The sequence below is a fragment of the Heterocephalus glaber genome, unplaced genomic scaffold (genome assembly GCF_053883595.1).
Source record: "Heterocephalus glaber isolate CG9 unplaced genomic scaffold, H.glaber_assembly_v1.0 deba00000331, whole genome shotgun sequence".
NCBI classification, from domain to species: Eukaryota; Metazoa; Chordata; class Mammalia; order Rodentia; family Bathyergidae; genus Heterocephalus; species Heterocephalus glaber.
The window spans coordinates 34,891,020-34,906,290 of NW_028258142.1; the positions used below are offsets into that span (position 1 = coordinate 34,891,020).

Here is a 15,271-nt window from a genome sequence, read left to right on the forward strand (position 1 = left end):
TTAGTTATAACCATCAATGTAAATGATCTCAATTTACCAATCAAAAGAAACAGACTGGCAGAATGGATCAAGAAACAAGATCTAACAATATGCTGCATACAACAAACACATTTAACTCAAAAAGAAATTCATATACTGAAAAGCAGAGGATGGAAAACAATTCATGTGACAGAAACCCAGAAAAAGGCAAGGGTTGCTATTCTATTTGCAGACAGTGTGAACTTCAGCCAAGACTGATCAAAAGGGCAAAGAAGGTTACTACATCCTTGTTAAGGGAAAACTCCAAGAAGAAGAGGTAACAATCAAATATATATACGCCAAATACTGATGCACCCAACTACATAAAACAAATATTAACAGACATGAAAAATCTAATATGCACTAACATAATTGGAATGGGTGACCTTAATACCCCATTGTCACAAATAGATCAACTAGACAAAAAAATCAGCAAAGAAATAGCAGAACTGAACCGAACCTGTGAAAAAATGAACTCAGTAGATGTCTACAGACTATTTCACCCCACAACATCAGAATACACATTCTTCTCAGCTGCACATGGGACATTCTCCAAAAGACACCACATACTAGCCCATAGAACATGCTTAAGTAAATACAATGGAATTGAAATTATCCCATGCATATTAGTCCATATGACCATAGTCCAATGAAATTAGAAATCAATGACAAAAGAAACTACAAAATTCCATAAACACATGGAAATTAAGTAACACTTTCCTGAACAACCAATGAGTCATGGATGGCCACAGTTAAATGATAGTGCCCATACAACATACTGGAATTTATGGGATGCAATGAAAGCAGTTCTAAGAGGGAAATTTATAACAGTGAATTCTCACATCAGGAAAGCAGAATGAGCTCAGATATTGAGAAAAAGAAGAACAAATCAGGCCCAAAGAGTGCACAAGGGAGGAAATGATAAGAATCAGAGAAGAAATTAATTCAATTAAGAGTAAAAAAAAATACAAAGAATCAATGAATCAAAGAATTAGTTCTTTGAAAGATTAAATAAAGTTGACAAACTCTTAAGACAACCTTATAAAAAAGGGGGGAAAAAAGACTCAAATTCATGCAATTAGGAAGGAAAGGGATGAAATCAGAACAGATCCTATGGAAATCCAGAAGATCATCAATACCTACTTCGAGAACCTGTACTGAAATGGACAGATTTCTAGACACATTTTAATTATCAAAACTGAATCAAGGAGATGTGAAAATTCTAAATAACCCAATATCAGTCAATGAAATTGAAAATGTAATTAAAAACTCAAAGAAAAGCCCAGGTTCTGACCATTTCACTGCTGAATTCTATAAGAAAATTAGAGAAGATCTAATGTCATTACTCTTCAAACTCTAATGAAATTGAAAGGGAAGCATTACTCCTCAAATCATTCCTGGAAGCCAGCATTACCCTGATGCAAAAACTGCAGAAGGATCCAACCAAAAAAAGAGAACTATAGGCCAGTCTCCCTAATGAACATAGATGCAAAAATCCTCAGTGAGATACTAGCAAACAGAATGCAACAAATCAAGAAGATTATACACCATAATGAAATAGGATTCATCCTGGGGATGCAGAGATGGTTCAACATACACAAATCAATAAATATAATACAATAATGCAATATAATACACAATATAATATAATACATACACTATAATATACAATATAATACCACATCAACAGAGCCAAGGACAAAAAACATATGATCATCTCAATAGATGCAGCAACTGCATTTGACAAAATTCAACCCCATTTTTGATAAAAACCCTACAGAAAATTGGAATAGATGGTTTTTATCTCAATCAGATAAAAGCCATCTATGATAAACCAACAGCCAGCATTATACTAAATGGACAAAAACTGAGAACTCACGCTAAAATAAGGAGCAAGACAAGGGTGTCCACTGTCACCACTCTTATTCAATATAGTTCTGGCAACATTAGTGAGAGCAATTAGTCAAGAGAAAGAAATAAAAGGAATAAAGATAGAAAAGAAAGAAATTATATTATCATTATTTGCATGTGATAGGATACTGTACATAAGAGACCCCCAAAACTCAACCAAATGACTTCTAGATTTAATAAGCAAATTCAGTAGCATACCCAGGTACAAAGCCGACACTCAAAAATCAATAACACTCCTGTACACAAATAAACTCACTGAGAGAGAAATTAGGGAAACCACACCTTTCACAATAGCATCAAAAAAAAAATGAAATACTTAGGAATCAATCTACAAAGAAAGTAAAAGATTTTTACATTGAAAATTACAGTACTCTGAAAAAGGAGATCAAAAAGGCTATCAGAAAATGGAAAGATATCCCTTGCTCTTGAGTAGGATGAGCCAACATAGTGAAAATGGCCATACTCTCAAAATTGTTATACAAATTTAATGCAGTCCCAATCAAAATACCATAAGCATACCTCACAGAACCAGAGAAAACATTTCTAGCATTCATTTGCAACCAGAAGAGACCTAGAGTAGCAAAAACAATCCTGTTCAACAAAGGCAAGGCAGTGGGCATCACAATCCTTGACTTGAAGTTATACTGCAGAGCTACTGTGATTAAAAACAGCACAGTGCTGGCAAAAAACAAAACAAAACAAAAACAAAAAAACAGACCAGAGGATCAGTGAAACAGATTAGACGATGCTGCAACAACTCCAAACATACTTAGCCACCTTATCTTTGAGCAAGGAGCCAAATACATTCACTGGAAGAATGATAGTGCTGGAAAGAAAGATAGTGCTGAAAAAACTTGCTTTTCACATGCCAAAGACTAAAATTAGACCCATATCTCTCACCATGCACCAAACTAAAATCAAAATGGATCAAAGATCTAAATATTAAAATAGAAGCACTTAATCTGCTGGAAGATAGAATAGGTAGAACTAACACAGGTGTAGGCAAAAATGTCTGAACCAAACCCCGATTGCACGGGAAATACTACAAAGAATCAATAACGGCAGTCTCATCTTATTAAAAAGCTTTTGCATAGCAAAAGAAATCACCAACAGAGTGAAAAGACAACCATGGACTGGGAAAATATTTTAGCTAGTTGATCATCAGACAAAGCACTGACATCTAGAACATATAAAGAATTGAAAAAAATCATACTCCCACCCCAAATTTAGACTCAATCCAAAAATGGGCATCTGAGATGAATGCACACTTCTCAGGTGAAGAAGTACAAACAGCAAATAAATACATGAAAAAAATGTTCAATATCATTGATAAGTCAAGAGATGCAAATTAGAACGCTGAGATTCCATCTCACTCCAGAAAGAATTACTATTATCAAGAAATCAACCAATAACAAATGCTGGCAGGGCAGTGGGGAAAAAGGAACCATTTTCCACTGCTAGTGGGAGTGTAGACTGGTGCAACCACTGTGGAAATCAGTGTGGAGATTTCTCAAGAAACTAAGACTAGATGTACCATTTGACCCAGCTATTTCCCTTCTTGATATCATCCCAAAAGAATTAAAATCATCATACCACAGCAATATATGTGCAATGATCTTTATAGCAGCGCAGTTTATAATAGCTAAATCTTGGAAACAACCCAAATGCTCGTCAACCAATGAATGGATAAAAAATATGTGAGTTTTTTTATATAATGGAGTACTACTTAGCTATAAAGAATGATAAACTTGAGACATTTCCAGGTAAATGGATGAACCTTGAGACCATACTCTTAAGTGAAATAAATTGGACACACATGTTTAAATATCACATTGTTTCTCCTGTGTGAGAAACAGAAAGTGTAAATAAGGACCAAAATGAATAACAGATATTGTGAAATAGAAAGAAATTGTTCAAAAGGAAAGGGGACCTAGGAAGGGGGGAGGGGGAAAGGAAGGAAGGGAAAAGAAAAAATGAGAAAAGAAGGATAAAATAGAAATAAAGCTTTTTAAATAAGGAGTGGAAGAGGTGTTGGAGGGAGGGGAGGGGAATGGGAAAAAAGGAATCAAGATATATCATGCACAGGTACAAATTCCCTATGATGAATGTGATCAGTATATATGTATAAATTGTACCAATATACTTAATAAAAAATAAAGTTTATCTTTATAAAAGTAAATTTAAAAAGGGAGCAAGGAACAGATACAGGTATAAATGAAGCAAAAATGGCAGTGTGTCTCTCACCATTGAAGGTAAATAATGGGTGCATTGAAGTTTATTATAGTATTCTCTTTTATTGGTATATTTTTAATTTGTCTCTTTTAAGTTTCTTTATGTACTAATTCCCTAAGATCAATGTAATTTCTTTTTTTTGTGTATTAAATTCTTTTATTGGTACATTGTAGGTATACAACACAATTACATTTCTCATTGGGAATTGTACCTTTACATAATGCATCTTGGTTCTTATTTTTTCCCCATTCCTAGCCCTCCCTTCACGCCCTCCACCCTTCCCTATTTACAAAGACTTTATTGCCATTTTTTCCATTTCTCATCATTTTTTCCTTTCCCTTCTTTCCTTTCCCCTGCCCTTCCCACTACCCCTACCCATTTGGACCTTTTCTTCCTATTTTACATTACTGATAATTCATTCTAATCATTGGTACATTGTAGGTATACAATATAATGACATTCATCATTGGAAATTTGCACCTTTACATAATCTCTCTTGGTTCTTATTTTTCACCCTTGCCCAGCCTTCCCTTCAACCCCTCCACCCCTCCCTATTTACAAAGATTTTGTTCCTATTTTTCCATTTTCTCGTATTAATTCCATCCCCATCTTTCCTTTCCCCTACCCCTCCCACTTCCTTCCCCTTTGCCCCTTTTCTTCCTATTTCACATTACCTATTATATGTTTTAGTCCTTATTTACACTTTCAGTTTCTCATACCAGAGAAACTATTCGGTATTTATACATGTGTGTCCTATTTATTTCACTTAAGAGTATCGCCTCAATGTGCATCCATTTAGCTACAAATGACAGTAATTTCTCATTTTTTATGGCTGAATAGTACTCCATTTTATAAAAAACCACATTTTCTTTATCCAGTCTCCAGTCGATGGGCATTTGGGCTGTTTCCAAGTTTTAACTATCACAAACTGTGCTGCTGTGAACATGGGTGCACATATATCACTGTGGTATGATCCTTTTAATTCTTTAGGGAAGATCCCCAGCAGTGAAAGAGCAAGGTCAAATGGGACTTCCAGTCCTAGCTCTTTGAGGTATCTCCATACTGATTTCCACAGTGCTTGCACCAGTCTACAGTGCTTGCACCAGTCTACACTCCTACCAGCAGTGGAGCAGGGTTCCTCTTTCCCCACAGCCCCGCCAGCATTTGTTCTTGGTTGATTTCATGATAGCAGCCATTCTTTCTGGAGTGAAGTGGAATCTCAGTGTTGTTTTCATTTGCATCTCTCGAATGACCAGTGATGTTGAACATTTTTTCATGTATTTATTTGCTATTTCTACTTCTTTGTCTGAGAAATGTCTGTTCATTTCAGCTGCCCATTTTTCAATTGGGTCTTTAAATTTGGGAGGTCTGATCTTTTGAAGTTCTTTATAGATTCGAGATAGTAGACCTTTGTCAGAGGAAGAGCAGGTGAAGATTTTTTCCCACATTGTGGGTTGTCTCTTCACACTGCTGGTGGTTTCTCTTGCTGTACAGAAGCTTTTTAATAAGAAGAGATCCCACTTGTTGATTGTTTGTGCTAGTTTACAGGCAAGTGAGGTTTTGTTCATAAAATCTTTTCCTACACCAATGTCTTCAAGAGTTCTACCTAACCTCTCTTCCAGCTGACTCAGCATTTCTATTTTAGTATTTAGATCTTTAACCCATTTCAATTTTAGTTTAGTGCATGGTGAGAGATATAGGTCTAGTTTTAATCTTTGGCAAGTTGAAACCCAATTTTTCCAGTACCATTTATCAAAGAGGTTATCTTTCGTCCAGTGAGGGTGTTTGGCTCCTTTATAGAAGATGAGATGGCTGAGTGTGTCTGGCGTTGTTTCTGCATCTTCTAATCTGTTCCACTGGTGAACAGGTCTGGTTTTTTTGCCAGTACCATGCTGTTTTTATCACAGTAGCTTTGTAGTATAGTTTCAAGTTGGGGATTGTGATACCCCCTGACATGTCTCTGTTGCATAGAATTGCTTTTGCTATTCTGGGTCTCTTCTTGTTCCAAATGAATTTTTGGATTGTTTTCTCAAGGTCCATGAAGTATGCTGCTGGGATTTCAATTGGGATTGCATTGAATCTATATAGCAGTTTTAGAAGTATGGCCATTTTCACTATATTGATCCTACCTACCCAGGAGCAGGGGATGTCTGTCCATTTTCTGATATCATCTTCAATCTCTCTTTTCAGAGTGCCATAGTTTTCAGAGAAGAGGTCTTTGATTTCTTTTATTAGGTTGATTCCTAGGTATTTCAGTTTTTTGGAAGCTATTGTGAAAGAAATTGTTTGCCCTATTTCTGTCTCAGTCAGTCTGTTGTTCATGTAGAGGAAAGCTATTGATTTTTGTGTGTTGACCTTGTAACCAGCTACTTGACTGAATTTGGTTATTAAGTCTAGAAGACTTTTGATGGAGTTCTTGGGGTCTTCTATATAGAGTATCATGTCATCTGCAAATAATGACAATTTGACTTCTTTATTTCCTATATTTATTCCTTTTATTTCTTTCTCTTGTCTAACTGCAGTGGCTAATGTTTCCAAAACCATGTTGAACAAGAGTGGTGATAGTGGACATCCTTGTCTTATTCCTGATTTTAGTGTGAAAGATTTCAGGCTTTGACCATTTAGTATGATATTGGCTGTTGGTTTTTCATAGATGGCTTTTATCAGTTTGAGGTAGAGACCATCTATTCCAATTATTTGTTGGGTTTTTATCATAAATGTGTGTTGGATTTTGTCAAATGCTTTTTCTGCATCTATTGAGGTGATCATATGCTTTTTGTCCTTGGCTCTTTTAATATAGTGTATTACATTGATTGATTTGTGTATGTTGAACCATCCCTGCATCCCTGGGATGAATCCCATTTGGTCAGGGCGTGTGCTCTTCTTGATGATCTTTTGCATTCTATTTGCCAGTATCTTATTAAGGATTTTTGCATCTATGTTTATTAGTGAGATTGGCCTATAATTGTCTTTTTCAGTTGGGTCTTTCTCTGCTTTGGGGATCAAGGTGATGCTTGCTTCCAGGAATGAATTTGAGAGTATTGTTCCCTTTCAATTTCATTGAAGAGCTTAAACAGTAGTGGCAATAGTTCCTCTCTAAATGTCTTGTAAAATTCAGCAGTGAAGCCATCAGGACCTGTGCTTTTCTTAGTTGGTAAGTTTTTAATTACATTTTCAATTTCATTGGTTGATATTGGGTTGTTTAGAATTCTTAGGTCTTCTTTGTTCAACTTTGGCAATTCATACATATGTAGGTATCTCTCCATTTCTTCTGTGTTTTCCATCTTATTGGCGTATAGGTTTTGGAAGTAGGTATTGATGATCGTCTGGATTTCTGCTGGGTCTGTTGTAATTTCACCCTTTTCATTCCTAATTGCATGGATTTGTACCTTTTCTTTTCTTTTTCTGATAAGGTTAGCTAAGGGTTTGTCAATTTTGTTGATTCTTTCAAAGAACCAACTCTTGGCTTCATTGATTTTTTGTATCATTCTCTTAGTCTCCATTGCATTGATTTCTGCTCTGATCTTTGTAATTTCCTCCCTTGTATGTGTTTTGTGTTTGTCCTGCTCTTCTTTTTCTAGAAGCTTGCAGTTCACATGAGGTTGTCTAATTGGGCTCGTTCTGTTTTCCTAATATGCATATTCACTGCTGTGAATTTCCCTCATAAGACTGCTTTCATTTTGTCCCATAGATTCTGATATGTTGTATTGTCCTTGTCATTTAATTGAAGGAACTGTCTGATTTCTTCTTTAATTTCCTCTGTGACCCATTGGTTATTCAGAAGTGTGTTGTTCAATTTCCATGTGTTTATGAAATTTTTCCAGTTTCTTTTGCTATTGATCTCCAATTTCATCACACTGTGGTCTGATAATACACAGGGGATAATGTCACTTCCTTTGAACTTCCTTAAACATGTTCTATGAGTGAGTATGTGGTCTAATTTGGAGAACAACCCATGTGCAGCTAAAAAGAATGTGTATTCTGATTTTGCAGGGTGGGAGACTCTGTAAACATCTGTTAAGTTCATTTGTTCAAGAGTTTGATTGAGTTCTAGTATTTCATTACTTATTTTTGTCTAGCTGATCTATCTATTTGTGACAGTGGTGTATTGAGGTCCCCCATTACTATTGTATTAGTGGATATATGACTTTTCATGTCCATTAGTATTTGTTTTATATACTTAGGTGCACTAGGGTTTGGTGCATATATATTCATGATTCTCATGTCTTCCTGTTGGATTGTTCCCTTTACAAGGATGTAGTATCCTTCTTTGTCTCTTAATCAGTGTTGGTTTGAAATCCACTTGATCTACAAAGAGGATAGCTACTCCTGCTTTTTTTTGTGTTCCTTTCACATGGAGCATTGTTTTCCACCATTTAACTTTCAATCTGTGAGTTTCTTTTTGAATTAAGTGTGTTTCTTGTATGCAGCTTAGTTTTAGATTTTGCTTCTTGACCCATTCTTCCAGTCTATTTCTTTTGATTGGTGGATTGAGACCATTAACATGGATGGTTATAAGTGATACATATTAACTTATCATTGTCATGGCTTTTTCTTTTTATTGGATTCTCCCCCTTTACATTTAATATTTTGTCACGCCCGATGGATTCATTCTACTGTGCTTCCTGGGGTTGTGATCCTCATTGTCTGTTCCTAGGATATTATGTAAAATTTTTTGGAGTGATGGCTTGGTATTCATGAAGTTCCTAAGGTGCTCTTTGTCATGAAAGTATCTTATTTCTCCATCAATTTTGAAAGATAGCTTTGCAGGGTACATCAATTTGGATTGGAGGATGTTTTCCTTTAGGGCTTGGAATATATCACTCTAAGCTCTTCTTGCCTTGAGGGTTTGCATTGAGAAGTTTGCTGTGATTCTGATGGGCTTTCCTTTGTATGTGATTTGTTTCTTTTCTCTAACTGCTTGTAGAACTTTGTTTTTCTGTTGAGTTTCTGGAATCTTAACAATTATATGCCTATATGTAGATTTTTTTGATCAAGGCTATTTGGAGTCCTATATGCCTCACTTATCTGTATGTCAAGTTCTCCGCCCCCCCTTGGGAAGTTTTCTGCTGCAATCACTTCTGTGAACAGTTTTTTTATGTCATCTGCATTCTCTCCTGTTTCTTCATTGACTCCAATCAGGCTTATGTTATTCTTCTTTGCATCGTCTAGGAGCTGCTGGATTGATTTCTCATGGTCCCTTATAATTTTGAAGCAATTTTTCTTTTCCTGATCACTAATTGCAATCTTATCTTCTATATCTGAAATTTTGACCTCACATTGGCTCATTTTGCTGTAACTCCTGGAAATCTGTTTGTATCTGTTTTATGGATACCATTTGTTTCCTATGTTGGGATTCCATCGTGTTCCTCAGCTCCTCTATTTTTTTTTAAATCTGTGTCCTCTCTAGATTTATTCATCATGTCTTGCACTATGAGCACAATCTCTGCTGTTATCTGAGAAATTATTTCTGATTTCACTTTTTCAGATCCTCTTTTGTTGCCAGCCCAGATGATTGAGTATCAGAGTGTTCCATCTTGTTTCCTTTTGGGGTTGCCTTAGGTGATCTGGAAGTCTGGTTTTGAGACTTGTTGACGTATCTTCTCATTTCGTTGGTGGGGTGGGGGCGTGGGGGGGTGCTGATGGCGCCTGCGCAGCTCACCTCCTCTGTGCTGGGAGTGGTGTAACAACAGCCTGGAAGTCCTTACCTCTGGGCTTCAAGAAGTGGAACGGCATCCCAGAACCCCCTTCCTCTGGGCTGGGAGCAGTGAACAGCAGCCCCTTAAGCCTCTTACTCTGCACTGGGAGTGGTGGAACAGCAGCCCAGAAGCTCCTACCTCTGGGCTGAGAGCAGTGGAAAGGCAGCCCAGAAACCCCTTCCTCTGGGCTGGAAGTGGTGGAAAGGCAGCCCAGAAGCCCCTTCCTCTGGGCTGGGAGTGATGGAACAGCAGTCTGCAAGCCCCTTCCTCTGCTCTGGGAGTGGTGCAAAGGTGGCCTCGAAGCCCCTACCTCTGGGCTGGGAGTGGTGGAATGGCGGCCCAGAAGCCCCTTGCTCTGCACTGGGAGTGGCAGAACAGTGGCCCGGAAGCCCCTTCCTCTGCTCTGGAAGTGGTGCAAAGGTGGCCCGGAAGCCCCTTCCTCTGGGCTGGGAGCAGTGGAACAGCAGCCTGGAAGCCCCTTTCTCTGGGCTGGGAGCAGTGGAAAGGCAGCCCAGAGGGCCCTACCTCTGGTCTGGAAGTGGTGGAACAGTCTATTGGAGGAGACTTTCGATGAGTTTTATAAACTGATCTTCAAAGTTGTTTATTGTTTCTCCTGGAAGTGGCCTGGGGAGGTACTGCTGCACTCAGTACTGGACAGCCTCTGTGTGCTCCGGAACTCCCCTCAACGACCCCTACAAACAGTGCTTCTGAAAGTTCCTGGCAGGGAGCTCCACTGGGTGTCCTGCAGGACAGACCAGTACTGCAGGAGCTGGAGAGCTGGAGAGCTGGAAAGCACACCAGAACTTGCATATCCCCCTTTTGTAGCCTGTTTTTTTAAAATTTAACTTATAATGAGCATCTTTTATGTCATCATATTTCCTGCTCAAGGATTGTAATTAATGTCTGCTTACCCAGGGAGTGGGAGAGTGCAGTGTGGCTACCTGACCTTTTGTGCATTCAGTGGAGAAAAGTCTTGCTGGCCAGGTTATTTTTAAGGAGCTGTGAATTTCATAGCGCACTGTTAGGCTGGAAACTGATCTGAATATGTTTGCAAACCAGTTAATTTGCAAAATCTCAGGTGGAAATCACTCCCCTCCCTTTTTTTTTGGCAAAGAGACACATGTTTTTAGGAATAAAACTTTTCAGAGTCAGACTGTCCTGGGTTTAAATCTTAGCTTGGCCACTTGTTAGCCTTGTGATCTTAAGAGAGTCAGCAAAACTCTTAGGGCTGCATAGGTCATGATTTATAAATACAGATAATGAGACTTTTTGCTTGGGCTATTCTACAAATCAAGATCATATATGTAAAAATAAGGAGCCCAGTTCAGAGAGGTTCACAAAGGCCTTTCTTCTGAGTAAACCAAATCCAGTTGCTCTCCAAGGAATACTTTGCTGATCTCTTAAATATTGAAATTTAACCACCTCAATAAATAAATAAATGAATAATTATTGAATCATACCAAAATGGAGAGTGGCTGTTTTCTGAGCACACTGAGAACTGGATGGGTGTTGTTGTTGTTGTTGTTGTTTTTGGTACCAGGGATTGAACTTGGGTCCTTGCGCTTGTGCAGCAGGTGGTGAAACCACTGAGCTAAATCCCCAGCCTGGATGGGCGTTTTGCCTTGGTCTCAGACTGTGTTCCGCCGGTTTTCTTCCTCTGCCAGGCTGAACTCCCCTCTGCCATGGAGACTTGAGAGGGTGAAAAGGGAAACAGTAGCCAGGTAACAAAGTGTGGATTGAGCATCTCATGTATACAGCTCTTCACTAGCACCAGAGTCTGGCTGGGAACCTGAGCCAATGCCCACATGGAAAGTGGGCAAACATCTGAAGGAGAAAGATGGCTCAGCTCTAAGACACTTGTAGTCAAGGACTATGGAGACATCCAGGACAGTCCTGTACTTCAAAGATGAGAAGACAGGCTATGAGAGGAGCAGAGACTCAACTAAGGGCATCAGCTCATTAGTGGAGATATGGATGGACCAGCTCCAAAAACCATCTGCTATCCCATTCCCTTCACTGAGAGGTTACTTATTATTAAGAGTTTAATTAAATTTTTATTTGTCTCTTTCCCTGTGAGTTTCTTTTTTAATTTGTTTTGTTCTATGGCTTTCAAATTCAAACTTTCTTCACCCACCAGTGGTGTCTAGTAGCACATTTGTGTTTAAGGGTCAGCCAATCCCGAGAAAGTTCCTTGTGCTGTGGATTGTTGTATTATAAACGTTCTCAACCAAGGTGATTTTTCCCCCAGGGAACATTTGGCGATGCCTGGAGGTATTTTTGATCATCATGCAGGAGGCTTGTGGTTCCATGCTGGTGGCATCTAGTAGCAGATACCTGGGATGTTGTACAGTATCCTACAATGCACAAGATGGGACCCCCCAACAAAGAGCCCTCAAGCCCCAGGTGTCCACAGTGCCAGGCAAGAAAGTGTGTCCCAGGGTGCTTAGGTGGGCACCAGCCTATGTCTTTCTAGCCATTTTCTTTGAGCCTCAGTTTCCCTAGCTAGACCTGAGGATAGGCAGGATGGGTGGTTCCCAGCACAGAAAACCCAGGTGCATTCAGTCAGCAGAACTTCAGGTGTGCCTCGCTGTGTTCGGTGTGGAGTATGCACACATGAAGAAAACACTGCAGAACTTTTATGGTCCAGCTTTCCTGGGGAGCAAATCTGCTGCCATCTGTGGGATAGGCAGGTGCAGTGGCCAGGCCATTTGGGTTTATGAAAGGGATTTTGACTGGGTGTGGGTGTGTGTTGTGGGGAGGATGTCTAACTGCTCCTATAGTCTTACCACAGTCCTTTGGCCTTTAGTTCTGTCACACACAGCAGCAGCAGTGGCCCTGACCCCTTGCACTCCCCACCCAGCCTTTGGCCTTTGTGGACTATGAATAGACTTGCCTCTTGCAGGTCATCTGGATTCCACTTTTTAATGACCTAAGTCGACCACCCATATGTTTGTTGTCTTCTAAAAATGTTGTTGCTGTCCCCTTCTGTCACCTTCTCTCCATGCCCTTGTCTTTCTTTATTGCTTTGCTGTCATTTTTGTCAGGTTTTTAAATCCATTATCTTAAACTAGGAGTAGTATCCTTATACATCGGGAAATTGAAAATTTCATTAAAATATTTGAAAAGCATCTGACCTCTAAGGAGGTCAAAGTGCTAGAGACTAGAGTTCTTTTGGTTTAAGTCTCTAGAGGTGGAATTGAGGTACAGTGCCACATAGGAGAGAGATAGAAAAGCCCTGTGATGTTAATCTCTCTAAGCCTCAGTTTTCCAGCATGTGAAATGTGTGATCTTAGCTCTGCCTATAAAGATGAAGTGAGGCCTGGATGTAGGATACCAGAGATGCCACCAAAGACTTTGGTTTACCATTGTTACCCTCATGGTTAGAGTCATCACCACCATGTCCATCCAAGATACAATCAAGGCTCTATGTCTCTTGGCCACGATGACAGCATGTGGCTGTCTGGTAGACAGGCTTAACACAACAAATGAGCATGTGTACCGACACTGCCTCGTTTTCTTGCCAGAGGCCTCCAGTTTGGTTGGCAGAGTGATGACCAGCTGGCCAATTGGACGGGGCTCTTTAATGTCACCGATGACCCAGCAGTGCAGAGCAGCAGTGACTCCAGCTCCAGGTACAGACCCCAGCAAATGGCCAGGGAGGGGGGAGCATGTCCTGTGGGGACACTGTAATTCTTGCCACTTTGCCCACCCTCAGAGCTGGCCTCAGGGGAGGAGCAGCTTGGTCCAGTGGCTCACAGCTCACTGCATTTTGGGGTCTGTTTCCTTTAACTCAAGGATTGAATAGATGTGAAGCATGAGGGATAGGACCCAACCTCCACAAAGTAGGGACTCAGTGGCCTATTATGGGGCAGAGTGGGGTGGCAGACAGAGGTCTCAAGTCTCCATTTGGGGGTGGGATCAAAGGCTGTGCACTGCAACAAGGATTTTGCACATCAGCAGCAAGTGTGAGTAGGGGTATGTGTGTGGATGGCATTGGGGTGGCTGTCAGACAGGGGTCCCTTGTTCCTCTGAAGTCCTCTAAAGACCAGACCTGAGTAAAGCTCCCCTGGCAGGGGCAGAACTGTGTCCATTAAGCTGGCGCTGAGATGCGGCCTTCATACCATCACACAGTTATTCTCTCTGGATCTGTTGTAGTGTTTGCAGCTAGAATCAGTCACAAAGGAACTCTGCAAACTCAGAAGTGGGAATTCAGTGATATTTATTCAGTAAGTAAAAATGGAATATTCTCAGGCAGGGCACACTGTTTACAAGGAGGGATTGTAAGGAATTTTTGTAGACAAGGCAGGATTCCTTCTCTCCTAGGAGTTGGGTGTGGGTGTCGCATACCCGGGTTTCCAGGGGCTGATTGAGCTATTTGGTTTTTTAATTTTTATTTATTGTGTTTCTAAGTATGATGTAACTCTTAGATCAGCTCCTCTTGGAAAGAGACTTGGGCTTTCTTCACAGTTAATTTTGATGCTTAAACATGAAATTGGCCCTTCAGAGAAGTTATGTGTTTTTGAGGAGATCCTCCCTGCCTTAGTTACTTTTCTTGTTGCTGAGACAAAATACCCAACACCCACAAGTTCAAGGAGGAAAGGTTTATTTAGCTCACAGTTTGTAGAGGTTTCACTCTATAGTCAGCTGGCTTCAAGGCCAGGTGGCATGGCAGAGGGGCATCGCAGAAGAGAAATAGTCCATGACAAACAGGCAAGAGATAGCAAAGCAACAGCACCAACTAGCAGCAGACCTGCCTTTCCTCTCTCCTTGTGTATTCCATCCATGCTGAAGGCCCATTGATTGATGCCACCTACACCCAAAGTGGGGCTTCTACCATCTGACCCCTTAATCCTATCATCATACCCTTAATCCACATTCACACACCCGAAGCCAGCCACCTTCAAAACTTCTCACCTATGTCTGCATGCAGCTTTGGAGGGACATCTAAATACAACCTATAACCCCCCGTAAGTACACTTTTGTTCAATTCTTTGAAAAGAATATGTGTTAAATATGTGGCTGTAAGGTCAGAAACCAGGAGAGCAGGTGCCTGTGGACAGGCCTGAGGGGATGGATGGCTATATACCATGGTGAGGACTCAAGGGTCTGATGTTAGCCTGTCAGGACCACAGTTCTTCCTGTATGTGGGCTGCAGGAGCCCTGTCTAGCCCAAGTGGGAGGTGGGCTAGGTAAGTGAGCAGGTGTCTGCCTCACTGGGGAGCCTTGTGGAAGAGATGGGTACTTGAGAGGCCTTGACTAGAAAATGCTGGAGTGAGCAGGACCCTGGGAGATTGTTTCTTGATAGATATCCCTGTCAGCAGCTGAAGCCATGGCATGGGTCCTGTCCCTAACTCCTGCTGCTGCCACCATCTTCTCCATTCTCTTCCTCAGTATCGCCCCTCACTTTCTTC

The 15,271-nt window shown here is 40.3% G+C and overlaps 1 protein-coding gene across 4 annotated transcripts in view; it reads left to right on the top strand.

The window, feature by feature from the left end:
- St8sia5 (ST8 alpha-N-acetyl-neuraminide alpha-2,8-sialyltransferase 5) overlaps nucleotides 1-15,271 on the top strand; it is a 106,584-nt gene that overhangs the window by 40,567 nt on the left and 50,746 nt on the right. For 2 of the 4 annotated variants that reach the window (XM_087189223.1, XM_087189219.1), the window contains exon 2: nucleotides 13,385-13,492. The exons of the other annotated variants lie outside the window; for them this stretch is intronic. In XM_087189223.1, coding sequence (XP_087045349.1) covers nucleotides 13,385-13,492 — 108 coding nt within the window. The remainder of the gene's footprint in view (nucleotides 1-13,384; nucleotides 13,493-15,271) is intronic. 4 annotated transcript variants of the gene reach the window in all.